This window comes from Mustela nivalis, assembly GCF_964662115.1.
Source record: "Mustela nivalis genome assembly, chromosome: 4".
Classification (NCBI taxonomy): Eukaryota; Metazoa; Chordata; class Mammalia; order Carnivora; family Mustelidae; genus Mustela; species Mustela nivalis.
The window spans coordinates 32,006,328-32,024,353 of NC_139023.1; the positions used below are offsets into that span (position 1 = coordinate 32,006,328).

Here is an 18,026-nt window from a genome sequence, read left to right on the forward strand (position 1 = left end):
CTCTCTCTCTGTGTCAAATAAATAAATAAAGTCTTTTAAAAAATTGATTAAGTTGTGTCAGAAAGAGACCAGTGCTAGTTTAAGGGGTTCCTACTGGTCCAAACTGGAAGATTTAAAGTATTAAAATAAATAAGGACAGTAATGGATTATAACCCAGTGAATAAGAGTCCACAAGTCTACATGCTAATAATAAATAGATGGGATAAATAAATCTATAAACAAAGGAGAAACAAAATATTTCTTACAGAAGACTACTAAGCACTGTAGGGGGAAAATCTTCATTGTGCAAACATAATTCTAAAAATTTATTTAGGCAAAAGTTATCAATATGTACTTAATCTTGGGTGTACAAATTTGATGAGTAATGAGATAATCACACAACCTCAAAGTATCTCCCAATAAATTATTTATTAACAGAACGAGAGCCCAGAAATGGACCCTCAACTCTATGGTCAACTAATCTTCAAAAAAGCAGAAAAGAATATCCAATGGAAAAAAGACAGTCTCTTCAATGAATGGTGCTGAGAAAATTGGACAGCCACAGGCAGAAGAATGAAACTGGACCATTCTCTTACACCATACACAAAGATAAACTCAAAATGGATGAAAGACGTCAATGTGAGACAGGAATCCATCAAAATCCTAGAGGAGAACATAGGCAGTAACCTCTTCAACAGCGACCACAGCAACTTCTTTCAAGACACGTCTCTAAAGGCAAGGGAAATAAAAGCAAAAATGAACTTTTGGAACTTCATCAAGATATAAAGGTTCTGCACAGCAAAGGAAACAGTCAACAAAACTAAGAGCATACCCACTGAATGGAAGAAGATATTTGCAAATGACATTACAGATGCCTGGAAAATAGTATGGAGGTTCCTCGAGAATAGAAATAGAGGAACCCTAAAAATAGAGCTACCCTACTACCCAGCAATTGCACTTCTAAATATTTATCCCAAAGATACAGATGTAGTGAAAAGAAGGGGCACATGTACCCCAGTCCACATAGCATAGCAACAATGTCCACAATAGCAAAAATGTGGAAAAAGCCCAGATGTCCTTCAGCAAATGAATGGATGAGGAAGATGTGGTTCATATATACAATGGAATATTACTCAGTCATCAGAAAGGACAAATACCTACCATTTGCATCGACATGGATGAAAGTGGAGAGGATAATGCTAAGCGAGATAAGTCAAGCAGAGAAAGACAATTATCTTACGGTTTCACTCATTTGTGGAATATAAGGAATAGTGCAAAGGACCATAGGGGAAGGGAGGGAAAACTGAACAGGAAAAAAATCAGAGAGAGAGACAAGCCATGAGAGACTCTGGACTTGGGGAAACAAACTGAGAGTTACAGAGGAAAGGGATAAGGTAACCAAGTGATGGGTATTAAGGAGGGCACATCTTGTGATAAGCACTGGGTGTTATACACAACTGATGAATTGTTGAATACTACATCAAAAACTAATGATGTATTATATGTTGGCTGATTGAACATAATAAAAACAACAACAAAATAAAACAAAAAACAAGGAATCTGAAGAAAAATTAAATAAAATAAGAAAAATGACTATACAGTGTAGATACTAGACAATACCATAATAAAGTTATCACAAGTAATATTATTCATAAGGAATAAATGGGCATATGCCTTCAGATGTGATACCCCCAAAAAGATACATCATTTACATAATATCCCAGCCAAAAATGTGTAACCTAAATCTAGTCATGAGGAAACATCAGAGAAACCCAGATTGAGGAATGTTCTACTAAATAACTGTATTCTTCAAAACGTCAAAGGCATGAAAGACCAAAAAACATTGACTAGCATCTCAAAATGATAAATTTGCATATGCTACATATCGGCTCATGACTATTTTTAAGCCTGTGGTTTTCCCTGATGTTTATAATTTACTTTCTTTTCTCTTGATTAATGTGTCGATGTGTCTCAGGTAACCCATAATGTTTCCTAAATTCCAAAATTTTCTCATCTCTTGGTTTGTGCCTTTCTTTTTTGTAAAAGTCATGCTTAATTTTTTTTTTCCTGAAATGATATGAGGAAGGCAAATGCTCCTGAATCTTTGCATGTATGGAAACATTTTTGTTCTATATTTATACTTGATTAGTAGTTTTCCTGGGAGAGATATTCAAATCTGTTCAAAATCATTTTTCCAACAGATGACCAGTCAAGATAGCAGTTACTATGAAGTTATAATACCTAGTAACTTTAGGTATAGATATGCCCCAACTCAATGCTCCAAGTAGTATGGGAGATTAAAATGAAAAAGGGTAGGGGTGCCTTGATGGCTCATTGGGTTAAAGCCTCTGCCTTTGGCTCAGGTCATGATCCTGGAATCCTGGGATGGAGCCCCACATCAGGCTCTCTGCTCAGTGGGGAGCCTACTTCCTCCTCTCTCTCTGCCTGCCTCTCTATCTGCTTGTGATCTCTGTCTGTCAAATAAATAAATAAAATCTTTAAAAAATATATTTTAAAAAAATGAAAAGGTAGATCTTTTGGAAAAAAAAAATCAAAAGAAGATATTCACATCAAGGACCAGAAATAGAAACAAAGTGTTAGGTGGGGATAAAGTGACATAGTTCCCAAAGCAATAGACTAAAGCCAGACTCATTACTTAAAATGGGGTGAGGCTAGGACTTATCATTTCATGACTGGTACTAGGGAGTAGGGAGGGCGGATAAACTCATTAGCTGCCTAGAAATACAGCTTATACAAAATATAGCAAGACAGAGCCCTGCCAAAAAGAACCTGAGCCAAGCTACCTCCTGGTTTTGTAACTGGATACAAAACATACCCAGTATCACCAGAGAACAAAAGTCTTAAGTAACCATTTAAGATGTTCTTCTCTGGACTGAAGTGATGGTGCCAAAACTACCAGACTGGTCAGTGGAGAGAGAGAAAGAAATGTCCTATTTGAGGTGACCTTGCACACCTTAATTCCAAATGTGTGAAGAAAATGAACTGAATTCAAAGAAGAAGTCAGTACAGGTGAAATGAAAATACCAAGGCAATCTAAAGAAGATTTTGTATCAGACACTTCTCACACACCACTTCAGATCCTCATGGTGTCACATCTCACATATCCCATTCCCCACTGTGGTGATCAGCTTTGCATAGGTTCTGACCAGTTTCAAGCTGATACAAGCCAACAGGGCTCATGGAAGTCCTGTCCTGCATCTCTTACTCCTGCCCAGTGAGTAGACTTAGGTTGACTCAACACTAGATTGATTTGTTTTTTTTTCAAGTACAACTGATGGCTTTAAAATTTGCCTTATTAAAGCCACAAGAACCATGTTCATATCACCATTATCAGTACTTTAGTTTCCCAATTTCTCAATTATGTGTGTTAGATAATAAGGGCAAAGTGCAGAATGTTGACATCACTACACAAAAATTGCCATGCCAATACTAAAGTATTGACGAGCATATACAATTCCAAATCTGGCATATGAAAATAGTTTAGAGCTGTCATTTGAATATGAAGTAAAGCATTTCCCATATGCATGAGCTATTTGTATTTTTTGCCATGAGCTTTGACTTCCTTCTATTTTTTTGTATTTTCTTGTTTTTGTTGTTTATGCAAAAAATTCAGCTTCACATATTTCTTTGAACATTTCTAAATACACTGAAAGCAAATTACAATGTGCCAATATAAAAATGAAGAATGAATTCTACCATCTATCTCCAGGCCCCTTTCAGTGCTAGATTTTTATGATTCTGTGGAAACAAATATGATTTTAAACAAACAACAGTTTGTTATCAACCCATGAAATGTTTTTCTTAGTGTATGTCACATATTTATGCCAGATAACCTCCACAAATCCCTATGACCCTTGTTTAAATATCAATTTTTTAGATATCTTATCCAAACAAGACACTGAAAAGTGAAAGGCGTCCTAAGAATTATACCAAGGCACTAGTTAAACTGCAGGGGAAACTAAGACATACAGTTACCTTATCTCTGTTTGCCCTCATAGCTGGCTAGAGCTGACTTTTGGGGTCCTCACTAAGAATCCAAAACAGCTCTCCAGTCTTATCTCCCCCCATTTCCACACACAAACTGTCTTTATCAGCTCCCAAACATATCTTAGGTCTGCTGAGACTCACCTCCCCATTTTCTAAGGTAAGTATATCATATGTAATAAAGCGTTATATGCCAGACACTGTTCTAATCTCTATAAACATATTCCTTGTTTTAATCCTCATGATTCCTTATTTTAATCCCCACATAAATTAAGTATAATTACTAATTCATATTTAGAAATGAGGCAACTTCCTTATCCTTTCATCCCCAGATCTCAGAATCCTCTGACCTCCTAGTAAATATATTTTCTTCTAGTTATTTCCCTATTCACCCATACTACCTTACAGTATTTCATCTCTCAGTGTGTCATCTTCTCCCCTTTATTATTATTCATAATGTTATATGTTATATATTATTATTCATAATGTTATGTGTTTGTGTCTAATTCTTGAGAGTAGGAGTCCTCTGTTTATTATTACTGATTTATTGCTTTTTTAAAATTTCATTGTTACTGCTTTGTTGATTTTATATATATCAAAGACATATTTGGATATCTAGTAAACTTCTTTCAAAATAGATCCATGTTCCATTGTTTTGGAATGGCCTTAAATCAGATTAGATTTTCTCTGTTCGGGAAAAGCAGTCCATTGCAAAATCAAAATTTACTCAATTCATTCAGTCCACAGGTATTTATGAACATATATTACATAGCAAGTACTATGCTAGGCACCCAGGATATGGAAATTTAAAATACAGTCCCTCACAGATCTCTCTGTGGCAGGCTCAGCAGTAAATTTAGATTTCTGTGTTAGAGCTATAGTATGTTGTAATGGGGCTTTAGTAGAGCTATAATAAGGAAATTTCAAGAGCTATAGAGGCATTTAATACTAACTGGGGGGAAACGTGGAAGCTTCCAGGAAAGAGGCACATCTGAGTTTAGTTTAAAAGATTGAGTTAACTAAGAGGGAAAAGTGGCAGCATTTCAAGATTTCAAGAAGAGAAATCAGCATGCACCAAAAACAAAGGGGGAAAAAAATCAGATTATATAAAAGGGCAAAGTATTGTTAGAGTAACTATATTGATACATATAGGTTCTAAGGGTTACCATGTCCAGAGATGAGACTGGAAGAGTAAAATAGAAAATCAGGGAAAGCTTTGTAAGTCATGTGTATCAGCTGCCTCTTTGGTTCCATCTCCCAACCATGGCTTCGAGAAACAGTTCCACATGAACTTTGTTTCATTTTGTTCTGAGAGATATTCCCTGTGAATTTGTGCCATACATCTTTTGCTTTGAGCTCTGGGTTTTCTCCAGCTCCTCAGGGTGGGCTCTGAAAGAAGACCCCTTAGCTTTTAGGCATATGGAGCCTAGAAATGCGTGTGTGGTGAGTGGGGGGATAGAGATCTCTTGGAGCGATCCCCACCAAAGGGAAAGTGCCCATAAAAAAATGCTTCTCCCTGTTGATGTGGATTTTGAAAGGCGTTTTAGACACTCCTTGGAAGTTCCCAGCAGGATGTGACTCAAAGAAACCCTAGTTGCTCATGGCTGTAATCAATGCACCTTTGAATTGGTTTTATCTCCTTACTTCTTCCACATTCCTCTAGCTCTTCCTCCTGCCCTGAGATCACTTTCCCAACAAACGACCTGCATGCAAGTCCTTATTTCATATTCTGCTTTTGGAAAGAACTCAGGCTCATACAGCAGACTAGCAAGTTTGACTTTATATTTAAATGCTACAAAGAGCCATGGGTTTGTTTTCAGCAGGAGAGTAACATGATTAGCTTTTCAGTTGTATGAGGAAGAAATCCACAGGAGGCTGAGAAATGGAATGGGGGAAAGTTTCTTCATATCTATGGCAACATAAAGTTACTGAAAAAACCCTGGAAGTAAATGAATTTCTTTTAATGAGAAAATGACAATAATGGCCTTTAAAAATGGCTAACCAGATGGCACTTTCTGATTGCATTTTGTGGAAAAGAAAAATGTGCCGGGACTAGCTTTGGCTGTAGGATAAATTATTACGTTGATAGAGTTTGAGGTTTGGGGGCTCTCCTACTCTTCACCTTTTCCTGTTTTGACATTCTTTTCAGAAACTTTTTAGTAATAACCATGGTGTGCTGGTAAACTACTTTCAGGGAGAGGAACAAAGCCCCAATTTCCAGTGTTAGCCAATTTCTGTTTTAGGAATACTCCCACCACAGCCAATTTCAAACTGCCAAGTGTTTCACAACTGACTCACTAACTTCCTGAATATTTAACAACCCTCTCTCCCCAACACCATTGCCACTTCCACAGGAAAGCCCCTGGCTACTCAACACAGGCAACCAGCACTCCAGTTTCCTCTCTTTCTCAAGATGCTAACTGCCTTTCAGGGCTTTTCCATGAAATCTTTTCAGGAGAGATCCCCCAGCATCCTGAATTTTGATCCTGTCCCCATCCAACACTTCCCCTCCCTCCTGTCCAGATAACACCATTTTCTGTTTACAGGGTGTGGTGGATGCTAGGGTGTGTACACACCCCTCCCCTTCTCCAGGCTGGTACACTGTCCTCAGCGGCTGTGAATGGGGGCTGCGAACTCTTCTCAGCTGCCTCTTCCTCTGAGTAGACGATAACTCCCTCAGATGAATGGGAGCCACTTTATCCAGGAGACAGCAGTGGGTAAGGGCAGCCGACCACTGACATGACACAGGACCTCAGAGTGACCTACCAGGACTAATAACTCATCTTAATAAGACCTAATGAACAAGAAGATCTACATATAATATGACACACTGCTCCAGAGTGTGGGCGATAAATCCCACAAAGAGCCAAGAACTTTCAACTCCTGGTGAATTATTTAGGAGTCTGGTGGACTGAGGCATGTTGGAACCTCCTCTCAAAAGAAAAAGACAAATTATTTTGCTCCTTCTACCTCTAAGAAAGAAGCAGAGTTCTTGGTAGACCTCCTCAGGTGTTAAAGGACACCTCCATTTATCACGTGGCACAGAAGCTCACTTGTTTGGGCCAGGCCTCACACAAAGACCAGCTACAGGCTGAAATATGAGCAACCCCGAAGTGTGGTTCCCACAACCCAGCAGATTCCATGTTCTTTGAGTATCTTTAGGGAAGAAGGGTCGTCAGAATCTTTAGCCAGCCACAACAAAGACACAGCACCAATCCCTAGGGCTATGGATCAAGACCAAGACCATGCCATACCATGTACCATACTGTCCAGAACCCACCACTTGACAGGGCTTCAGAACAGCATCTTGAAGGTACAGATGATGCATTAGCTTGGAGATGACAGCCTGTGGGAAGGGGTATCCTTCTTCAGGATGCCACTTACACCTTAAGCCAGGGGTTATTCTATGGTGCTATATTGTCAATAGCTAGAATTCATAGGTCCAGGAACCAATGGGAAGATGTAAGGATGGTCCCATTCACCATTACTCCTAGGTACCCAGCTGGGTAATTCCTACCACTTGAGGTGTGTGATTAGTTTCAAGTTCTTGGTCCCAGAAGGGAATACTTCCACCAAGTAACACAGTGAGAGGCTCACTAAACTTAGAGCTATAGTTGACACAGGTTCACCATGACAATACTCTAGTTAGTATAAAAAGAAGTTACTGTACTGGCAGAAAGATTTGACCCTGGTTGTCTCAAAGAGATAGACCTGCTGCTACATATTAGGGACAGACAAAAATACATCTGGTACTCAGGTGCCTCTCTTAGTACTCACTTGGTTTTTTTTTTTTTTTAAAGATTTTATTTATTTATTTGACACACAGAGAAATCACAAGTAGTCAGAGAGGCAGGCAGAGAGAGAGAGGGAAGCAGGCTTTCCAATGAGCAGAGAGCCCGATGCGGGACTCGATCCCAGGACCCTGAGATCATGACCTGAGCTGAAGGCAGAGGCTTAACCCACTGAGCCACCCAGGCGCCCAGTACTCACTTGGTTTTAAATGTAAGTGGTCGAGTACCGCAACCATTGCTTGACAAGGGCATAGTGATCATAGATAGACTCGGACTCTACAAGGACTTAAAATATGTGCCAACCAAGCAAACCACCTAGAGCAGCAGAAGGGTAGGAGGAGGGGGTCTGAAATGGATGATAAAAGAGGGACGAAATAAATACCAGTTATCACTTCAAGACCAACAATAGTGCAGGGGTTATAACTTATCCTATTAACTCTTCCACTCGCTGTGGCCAGTTTGTGCCTGGAAGGAATACACTTCATGGAAGAAGCAAGTAAATCTGAACAAGGCAAGAGGTGAAAGACCCCTCCCCCAGAAAGCCCCCTCCCCTAGAAGATAGATAGGATAACTAACCGCTTGTTTGCTTCTCTGTGAACCGCTGGCTTTTAGGCGTAGATTAGGTTATTGCGTGATTAATTGCTCTTTTGCCCTTCTGTAACTGCTTGGCTTATAGAAATAATAGAAGACGCCATGATGGCATTCCTACCTTCCCCCTTCTTGTTCCCCCTCCCTGCCTCTCTCCTCCCGCGCCCTCAGAACCAATCAGCTTGTTCCCCCTTCCCGCCTCTCTCCCCAAAGCCAATCAGCAAACTCCACAAATGCCTTTTTCAAAAGTTCTGTCAACCAATCAGTTGCGCCCCACCCAAAACTTGTTTGTACCTGTTTATAAAAACCCGGCACCACCCCAGCCGGGTGTGCTCAGCTAGCAGGAGCTGCTGACCACCCGCAGGCGCCTGCGTAACAATAAAGAACCTCTTGCTGATTGCATCCAGTGGCAGTGTTGGATTCTTGGGTAAGGGGATCTGCGGGTCTTTCAGAGGTAGACTACAGCGGAAGCTCCCAGGCTCCTTTTCACCAGGCTGGCTGACCCACTTCCCCCTGCAACCCCGACATTGTGAGTACTAGCTGCTCAAACCTGCGGGTCTTTCAGAGGTAGACTACAGCGGAAGCTCCCAGGCTCCTTTTCACCAGGCTGGCTGACCCACTTCCCCCTGCAACCCCGACATTGTGAGTACTAGCTGCTCAAACCTCACAGCTTTTCTTTTCTCTGGATAAACGTCTCAGCAGAATGGATGACGCCTTGACACACACACATAAAACACGCCTACAGGGACAGCCAATGGCCAGTGGCAGACACACGGGCCTACTAAACGCCAGCCCCTTCCTGCAAGGAGGGAAAAAAACCCGCGATGCAATTTGCTTGTATCCTGAGTCTCCAGCCAGCAGCTGGTCTCCTGCCAAGATCTCTCCCTTGCTGAGTTTTCTTCCCCTGCCCTAACCTGCTTTCCTTACCCTTTTCTTCTGAGACTACTCCCTCAATAAATCACTTTTCACAAGAACTTTTCACAAGAACCGAATCTCAGGCTCGGCTCCTAAGACTTCAACCTAAGCCTAACAGATCGCTGAAGCAGGAAAATGGGAAAATAATGAAAAGAATTTCAGGCAGGGGATCAAAATGAAGACCAAAACGTGTGCGGACAATTTTTTTTTTTTTTCATTGTCCTTTAAATCCCACTGGGAAGTTGTCAGCTTCTATCATGCAAAATGAGTTGATACCCAGCTTGCAAATGTGCTGAGGATTCAAGAAACAGTATTGTTAGAAAGCTACCTAAGGTCATTTCTGTCACAGATAGCCATTCAATAAAGGGTTGCTCTGATTACCAATACGAATATTATTCTTTGAAATAATTGTCTTAAAAAGCGTGTTATGACTAGCAGAACCGGGACAGTCAGAGCAGCCTTGCTGAAAGGCTTGCTGAGAGAGAGTCAGCCCTGCTCTGCATGCAGAGAGCTTTTCTATCATTGTTCTCCTCAAATGCGAAATGAGTTCCACGTCACTGACTGCAGAGCCCCTGAGGTGATTTGCTTGCAAGGGAGGGGGAGGCGGGAGAGGGACTTCGAAGGATGAAGCTGTGGGAATAATCACTGCGACTCTGTAACTCATTGTGTTCTCTATTTTCTTTTGTTTTTCAGTCAAAGTAGGCAAGCAGAAGGGAAAAATAAAGCAATGTATGTCTGGGGGACGCTCCTCTGTGTGTCAGATGGCTCCGCTCAAATCAGATGTGGCATGCACCTTTTGAAAATGACACAATTAGCGCCCTGCTATGATGATGGCAGATAACTAACAGACAGACTCATACAGCAGTTAGTTAGGAATAAATTGTTTACCACCTGTAATGTCATTTGAGGTCAGTGAAGTACTGGTGTTAGAATAATAGAATCAGGTAAAAAGCTCTAGGCCTGGGGCACCTGGGTGGCTCAGTGAATTAAAGCCTCTGCCTTAGGCTCAGGTCATGATCCCAGGGTTCTGGGATCGAGCCCCACATCAGGCTCTCTGCTTCCTCCTCTCTCTCTGCCTGCCTCTCTGCTTACTTGTGATCTCTGTCTGTCAAATAAATAAATAAAAATCTTTTTTAAAAAACAAGCTCTATGCCTTAGAAAAGGTGGATGGCAGCCACAAATCAAAAGGAATGAATACTGAAAAAAAAAGAGGAAATAAAATAAAATTAAATTAAATAAGAGAAAATGAACCTGGAATGACAGGAAAAAACAAGGACAGGCAGAATAAATGTTATGAAATATGATCACTATTAAAGTGCTTTTCTAGGGGCACCTGGATGGCTCAGTGGGTTAAGACTCTGCCTTCCGCTCAGGTCATGATCCCAGGGTCCTGGGATCGAGCCCGGCATTGGGCTCTCTGCTCTGCAGGATGCCTGCTTCCCCCTCTCTCTCTGCCTGCCTCTCTGCCTACTTGTGATCTCTGTCTGTCAAATAAATGAATAACATCTTTAAAGTGCTTTTCTAATTCAAGTAGCATGACCTAGTGTGACTGAAATAAAAATTAAATCTTATCAAAGTTCTTGAGTAATGGTGTGGCATACACTGTTGCTTATTTATCCAACAGTTATTTCCAAACCCATGCTCCATGCTCTCTTCCCCCAGAGAGGCAATGCCATACATATTCACCTTCCCAGCCTCTTGGCATAACAAGCGGTGGCTGTGAGACCCTCTTCCTGCTAATGAAATGGAAGACAGAACTTCTAGATAGAGGTACTGGTAGAAGGGTCATACCTACATAGAATGTTCTTTTTTGCTATGCTTCTTTTTCTGTTTTTGACTCTGGCTTAGCTCTAAACTACAGCAGACATTGTGAACCCATGAGGGAAAGACACAAAGAAGCTAAGGACGAGAAAGCAGAACAGGAGGAAATGGGTTGTTCACCCTATTATCAAGCCGTCAAACCAACAAGCACCACACCAGCCTTCTCTGGGCTGCTGCTGCTTCTTCTTCTTCTTCTTCTTCTTCTTCTTCTTCTTCTTCTTCTTCTTCTTTTTATTAATTTTTTTTATAAACATATAATGTATTTTTATCCCCAGGGGTACAGGTCTGTGAATCACCAGGTTTACACACTTCACAGCACTCACCATATCACACACCCTCCCCATTGTCCATAACCCCACCATCCTTTTCTGGACTTCTTAACTGATATAACAAATGTCTGAATATTTTAAGCCACGTCTAGTAGTCTGCTTTGTGGCTTAGAGCAGAACCCACTCCGTATATTTACAAATAATACCCTGATTGGTGTTGAGAGGTGTAACAAGTCAATCCAGGCTATTAGTAAAGGAGAAAAAAAGTCCACCTCTGCCCAGGAGAGGCAGGCCAGGCTTTTAGGATGACAGGTGTTGTACAGGAATGCTCAGACACAAGGCGCATGGGTGGCTGGCCGAGCTCACAGGTTTATAGCCAAGAGCCAGGCTGGAAAACTCAAGGCCAAGTCATCACAGGAGGTTAAGACTACTGAATCCAAGACAAAGACAGAGCTCAGGGCCAAGGCCAAGATCAAATCACAGAGGAAATGGCCTCAGGAAAACAGGTTTGTGTGGCAGAGGCTAAGCCAAGTTTAAAGACAGCAGCTGAGATTTCCCAAAGGAAAGGAGTTCAGCCAACAAAACTGGCAGTACCATAATAGCTTTTAAGGAGTGGCCCAGGGCTTTCAAGCAGCCCTTAAAAGACATTATGTGAGGGGAGTAAGATTTCTGTAAGATTTACAGAATTCAGATGTCCTGCCCCTGTCCCCGAGTAAGCGCTGAGTACTTACAATACTCATTCTTAAAATACATATAAGTATATAAGTATAAGCATACTTATGTAAGTATATACTTACAAATATATTATAATACTTATAATAGTAATTGAGTTCCTCTGAGGACGGAAATCATGCTTTATTTGTCTTTGTGTCTCACTGGCTATCAGAGTACTTAGCAATGACTGATTCTATAGGGACCAATGACAGGGTCACTAGGGGGTCTCTAAGAGGGGCCATTTTGACATGAACATTATTTTGAGTTAAAAGTAATCAAAACCCAGTAGATAAGGAAAAGCTCTATTCCCGATCTTCAATTGCCTAAATTTAAATTGGAAAGGAGAGTCTATACCAGGAGCAAGGTTATTAACAGAGACTCCTCTTTACCTAAGACTCTTATCTGTATAACAGGACAACCTTTGTTTTCTGAAACATCTCCTTTCATCTTCCTGCTAATGACCTTTCTCCCTTTGTAAACTCAGACCTCCCCCCCCCTTAGTACATGTAAACTTCATGTTGCCTCATTGTCCTTGGAATTCCCATGTCTGTGTGGATTTCCTTGCATACACTATTAAATATTATTTTCTCCGATTAATCTGTTTTATGTCAATTTGATTCTCTAAGTCCAGCTAGAAGGACCTTGTAGAGCAGATGTATGACTTCCTCCCCTACAATTCACATTTTGTTTAGAAGATGGATAATAGGGGCATCTGGGTGGCTCAGTTGGTTAAGTATTACACTCTTGATCTCAGCTCAAGTCCCGTGTTGAGCTCTATGCTGTGCCTACTTAAAATTTTTTTTAAAAATGGATAATAAAAATAATAACAGTATTTATTGAGTACTTACAATATGCCAGGCGTTTTGCAAAATGATTTCTACACAATAGTTCATAGGAAATCATCACAATCATTATCCTGACTTCAGCAATGAGAAAACTAAGGCTTATAAAAGTTAAATAAATTTCCCCAGAAAACCCACCCTGGAAACAGCAAAACTGTGCATCTGAAACCAGGTCACCTCCCTCCAGAGAATAGTGTTCTGACCCCTTCACGGAGGGGGAAAAGAATACAAAAATAATTTAAGATATGACTTAAGAATTATGGTATTTGTTTCTTTTTTCTCTCACAAAGGAAAGTTAGGATTCTTAGAAACTTGGGGAGATTTTTCTGCCCTTGTGAATAATTGGTAGAGCTATGTTTTTAAGGGTCTGGACATAAACAAGATGAAGTTGGGTAGTTTTAAGAATTAGAGAAAGTACAAATTGGGCATCGTGAGAAAGAACTTATGAGAAGGCAGGGGGTGGGGGATTACTTATGTGAAGGGCCATGTGAGCTCTTACAACATCAGTGCAGCATCACAGGGCTGAATGAGCAGAGATGATGATGGATACACGGGAATCCATGACCGGGACCCTCTCTAGATTTTCTGGTCTCTCGCAAAACTGCATCTCCTGCAGATCACAACTGGTAGGGAAAGAAGCCCCAGTGATGACTACGATAGTACTTCCTGTACCTTCCCCTGAGAAACAGGAGGCAAATTATTAGTCACTTTTCATCTGGTATAGAAAAATCAAGTCAAATGTTCTTTCCAGCAGTGGTTGGTTGCGCCTCACATTTGCACTTCCAACATCTCAGAACTATGAAAAACACTTCTTGAGAAAGCCAACTTGTAACTGAGGCAGAAAGCACTGGTCATGGAGGAGGCTGAAGTAGGCACGAACTAAGAGGAATAATAAAAGAAAAAAATATATCTATGTGAAAAGAAAAATCCCACAATCAGAGGAGGAGCCCTGACCTCTGTGATTAAGTAAGAGCCTCTAGGATGCTGTGTCTCAAAGTTCCATGATTTAGTTTTTCTTATGATTGAAAAGAGAGCTGGTCACCTCAGGAAAGGATGGTTGGTTTATTTGTATTCCTCTTGTAAGAGATTTCCTAATACCTCTTTTGCCTGACCAATGTGCCTAACTTTATGTTGTCCTAAAACTATAGTTAAAAGCATGAGGTGCTCAGAGAGGCAAATTTTCAGCCTTCGGGCTCCTGCTGCTGAGTTTTAATGGCAAATGAAGTTCCATGATTCTAGAAGCGTAATCCTACTGAGTATTGATCGAGTTGACCCAACATACAAAATTTGTGCCATGACTACAAGCGACCTGCTTCCCAGAAATCAGTTATTGTTCTGAGATGATAGGCAATAGGATCCATGACCCCTAGGAGACAAATGACTCCCTTCCTGAACCAAGTTTCTGGCACCGTATGAGTCGTGTGTAAAGACCATTGTTAAAGAACATCGTAAAGAGAAACCCCCGGAGGCTGACAGTCACCACTTACACTTCATTTGTTTCCCTCCTTTTTCCATGTTAGAAAAAGTCCGCTAGTTTAAATGTATTGCTTTCTAACATTTACTAAAGTACATTTGCCACTTTGTTAGGGATGCTTTATTTCCTTTAAGTTCATTTCTTTTTACTCACGTAATATTACTCCATGCTGATAATTCACCCTAATCAAAACTGTGTTCCATCGACTCCATTAAAAATGTGCTAAGGCATGGCTAGTTACAAGACCAGAGTCCAAAAGGATTAACATCTTGGACTAACACAATGAAATTAAATTTTGTTGAACATAGAATCTTGTATGTAAACACAGAAAAAAGCTAACGAGGATTATATTAAATAAAAACAGATGTTTTATGGGATTGAAAGATTTAACCTCATGAATATTTTCACTGAGAAAAGATGTTGGAATGAGTCAACAAGCCAACAACACACCAGTGTGATATGGCCACCAAAAAATTAATTTCGTCTTAAGCTACACTCACAGAAGTGGATGAGATGGCTTTCCCCTACCGGGTGTGATCAGTTTGGGTAGGTTCACAAAGGAGGTGAGACTTGAGTCCAGGTCTTGCCAAAGACTCTGAATCTCTTGCCCCGAGACTTTGTAAGATCTTGGCAGAGATATGATAGAATCAGGTATCCAATGAGTGGCTGGGCACTAGTTGCTTAGTGGATAAGAGCCCAAGCTCTGAAGACAAACTTTCCAATAATTCTTTCACTTACCGTTGTGTGACTCTGAGCAATGCACTCAGTGTCTGTGAACTGGTACCAACTTGCTTCTGCTGCCTAACCAACCACCCCAAGTGCTGTATAACACATTGCACTTGTTGCTCACTCATGAGTCTAGCTGGCAATAGGCAGATCAGCGCTAAACTGTGCAGGATTTGCCTTCAAACTATTGGTTGGGTCCAGGTCTGTTCTTCATGTCTCTCCCTCCCTTAGGATGGGCCAGCCTCCTGCAGCATGCCCTTCTTTGGTGATGGAAGGTGTGCAAGAGGGAAAACTCAGCCATTGCATGTGCCACACCTATGATCATTCAGTTGTCCAAAGGGAGTCATGTGGCCAACACTTAAGTCCAGGGCCATATCCTCATGTGGCCACAGTAGAAGTGTATTGGTGTGTGACACACATTAGAAAGAAATTTAAACCACCACAAAGCTATAGTTTTCTCATAGACGAAATAAGCTTACCACACATATGGAGTGTGGCTGGCCGACTAATGACTGCCCCAAAATCCCTCTGTCCTAATCCCCACAACCTGCGAATATAGTACTTTATATGGCAAAAGAAACTTTGCAGACATCATTGCACAAAGGATCATGATACAGGAAGATTATCCTGGATTACCAATGTAGGCCCAGTATAATCACAATGATCTTTAGAAAGGAAAGAAGATGGAAAGTTAGAAAAGGAGACATAACAACAGAAGCAAAGGTCAGAGTGAGGCAGGACCAGGAGCCAAAGAACGTGGGCAGCCTCCAGGAGCTGGAAAATGCAAAGAACGGATTGTCCCCTAAAGTCTCCAGGAGGAATACAGCCCTATAGAAAGCTTGCTTTTTGTCCCATAAGACTCATTCCAGACTTCCGACCTCCAGAACTATAAATAAATCTGTGCTGTTGTAAGCCACCAAGTTTGTGGCAGTGTGTCAATGGGAATAAGACAGCAATATACTAGGTGAGTAACTATCATTGTTCAGTCTCCCCTATGTATGAATATCGCAAGCCTTATTCTTTCTCATAACCACATAATTAATGTGGATGCCAAAGGTCTTGCTCCAGAGCAAGGGGGACAGTCAGAAGATCTGTGTTGCTGTAAAGGGAAGTTTTCACTCGGAACAGTATGAAAAGAGCTCAGCAGAATCTTCAAACATGAGAGGGCATCACTTCTGCCAGATGTTTCCCAAGGAGTGTGCTGACAGCTGTCAAATGACGGCCCTCATGAGTCAGTCACGAGAGGACACAGAGAGCTGTCTCTACATCCAAGGGCACCTGTAGGTAAGCACAGCTGCTCTGCCAGCACAGGCTGCTTCTGGGGCACTCATGAGCAGGGTTCTTGTCCATGCTGACCCTGCTCTACTCCAGGAAGTTTACCCCCCAATCTCTAGACCTGCCGATTTCCCCCGAAGTCAAAGCCCATCCAACTCTTCTCCCTTCCTAAAGTGACCCTCATTCGGTCTGCAGCAGATTGGCACTCTTTCCCCCTGTTTGAGCTCCACTGAGTTGTTAGAAAATAATTCCCCTGCGCTTTCTCTTCTGAAAAAAACCATCTCTTGCAAATCAATAACCTGGCTTTTGCTACTCTACCCATTTTGTGGACAAGTCAAGCTTTCAGAATTTTCACATAATAAAGATCTTCAATTCCACACACATCGTTACTTTAAAAAGGTGCAAAAGAGAGTCTACCCAATTCTTCCATGGCCTAACTGTTGGAGGAGTTAATCAGGAAGACATGACTGTCAGTTGACAGGCAATTAGAGGTTCCTCACCTTGTCCCCTGTCCTCGGAAGATATGCTCTGCTCACCCTTCCCACAGTGGGAGCTGTTTCAAGAATGAAGCCTTGAGAGAATAAGGTGCCAGAGGTCATCTGGAGAGTATTGTGACTGAAGCCAATTAAGGTCTTTGTATAAACTTAAAACTCTGGCAGGTATGGAAATCTACTCATCCTGTGGCCACTCAAGACAAGCTTCACATGAGGTTCCCTTGCTTGTTAAAACTGCCACCTACCAATCTGGAGCGGCCTGCCTCTTTTCCTGGTCAGTTCTGACCCTCCATGTATGGGAGCTGGTTTCCGATTTCATCTGGGAAGCTCCAGAGATTGGGAACTCATGCTAATTTTGTTGTTTGGGAATCAGTAAAATACGGAATACTACTACAATTTGTTCTATTAACTATGAGGGAGAGTTACATGAACAAAATGTGCATCTATCTCTTTGCTCCTAACCAGATATTCAAAGGCATAAATAACTTGCCAAAAATTAGGTGAGATAACGAATTATTGCAAAAATATTATTGAGCAATGAGATCCTAGCTATTACTTGAATAGACTTGTGCACGTGAACCAACATCCCTTACCAAAAATTCCTGAGTGACATTTTAATCTGTCTGTAATTTCTAAAATTCCTTCCAGACAATAGTAATTGAGGAGCTGACACATTTATATAGTGTGTCAGCTTATAGACTGTTCAATGTTTATATTGTTTTAATACAAAATCCAAAGTACTGGGTTTGAGAGAAAATATCAGAAAACTCTGTAAGCATGAGTAGGGCCACCCAAAGTTGTCTAATCCTGTTATTCTATTGTTTTTGTAATGTTTAGAAACATCAGAATACTAATTTCCTAATTATGTGGTAACCATTAGCTGCAGTAAGAGTTCATTAAGCAGTTTCCAGTCATCTTGTGGGATCTGTGGGCTTGCTCAGCATGTTGTCCTAATGTCAGAATTTGGGTAAATTAATGGATGAAGCTTCAAGTTCCACAAATTAAAATGTTGTGATGATCCCATGTCCTGATGATACAAGTGCTCTGATGAATAGGGAAGAATGAGAATTATTCCAATAAGACACTCACTGAACTAATGAGAGAAAGTTGTATTAAGATCCATAGAACTTGGA

General features: G+C 41.0%; 1 protein-coding gene across 9 annotated transcripts in view; it reads right to left on the reverse strand.

Moving 5' to 3' along the window:
* Nucleotides 1-393: 393 nt before the first annotated feature.
* The window catches only part of GRXCR1 (glutaredoxin and cysteine rich domain containing 1), a 223,765-nt gene continuing 206,132 nt past the window's right edge, over nt 394-18,026 (reverse strand). For all 9 annotated transcript variants that reach the window (XM_082728785.1, XM_082728783.1, XM_082728784.1 and 6 more), the window contains one exon: nt 394-708. In XM_082728785.1, coding sequence (XP_082584911.1) covers nt 643-708 — 66 coding nt within the window. In that variant the 3' untranslated portion in view covers nt 394-642. The remainder of the gene's footprint in view (nt 709-18,026) is intronic.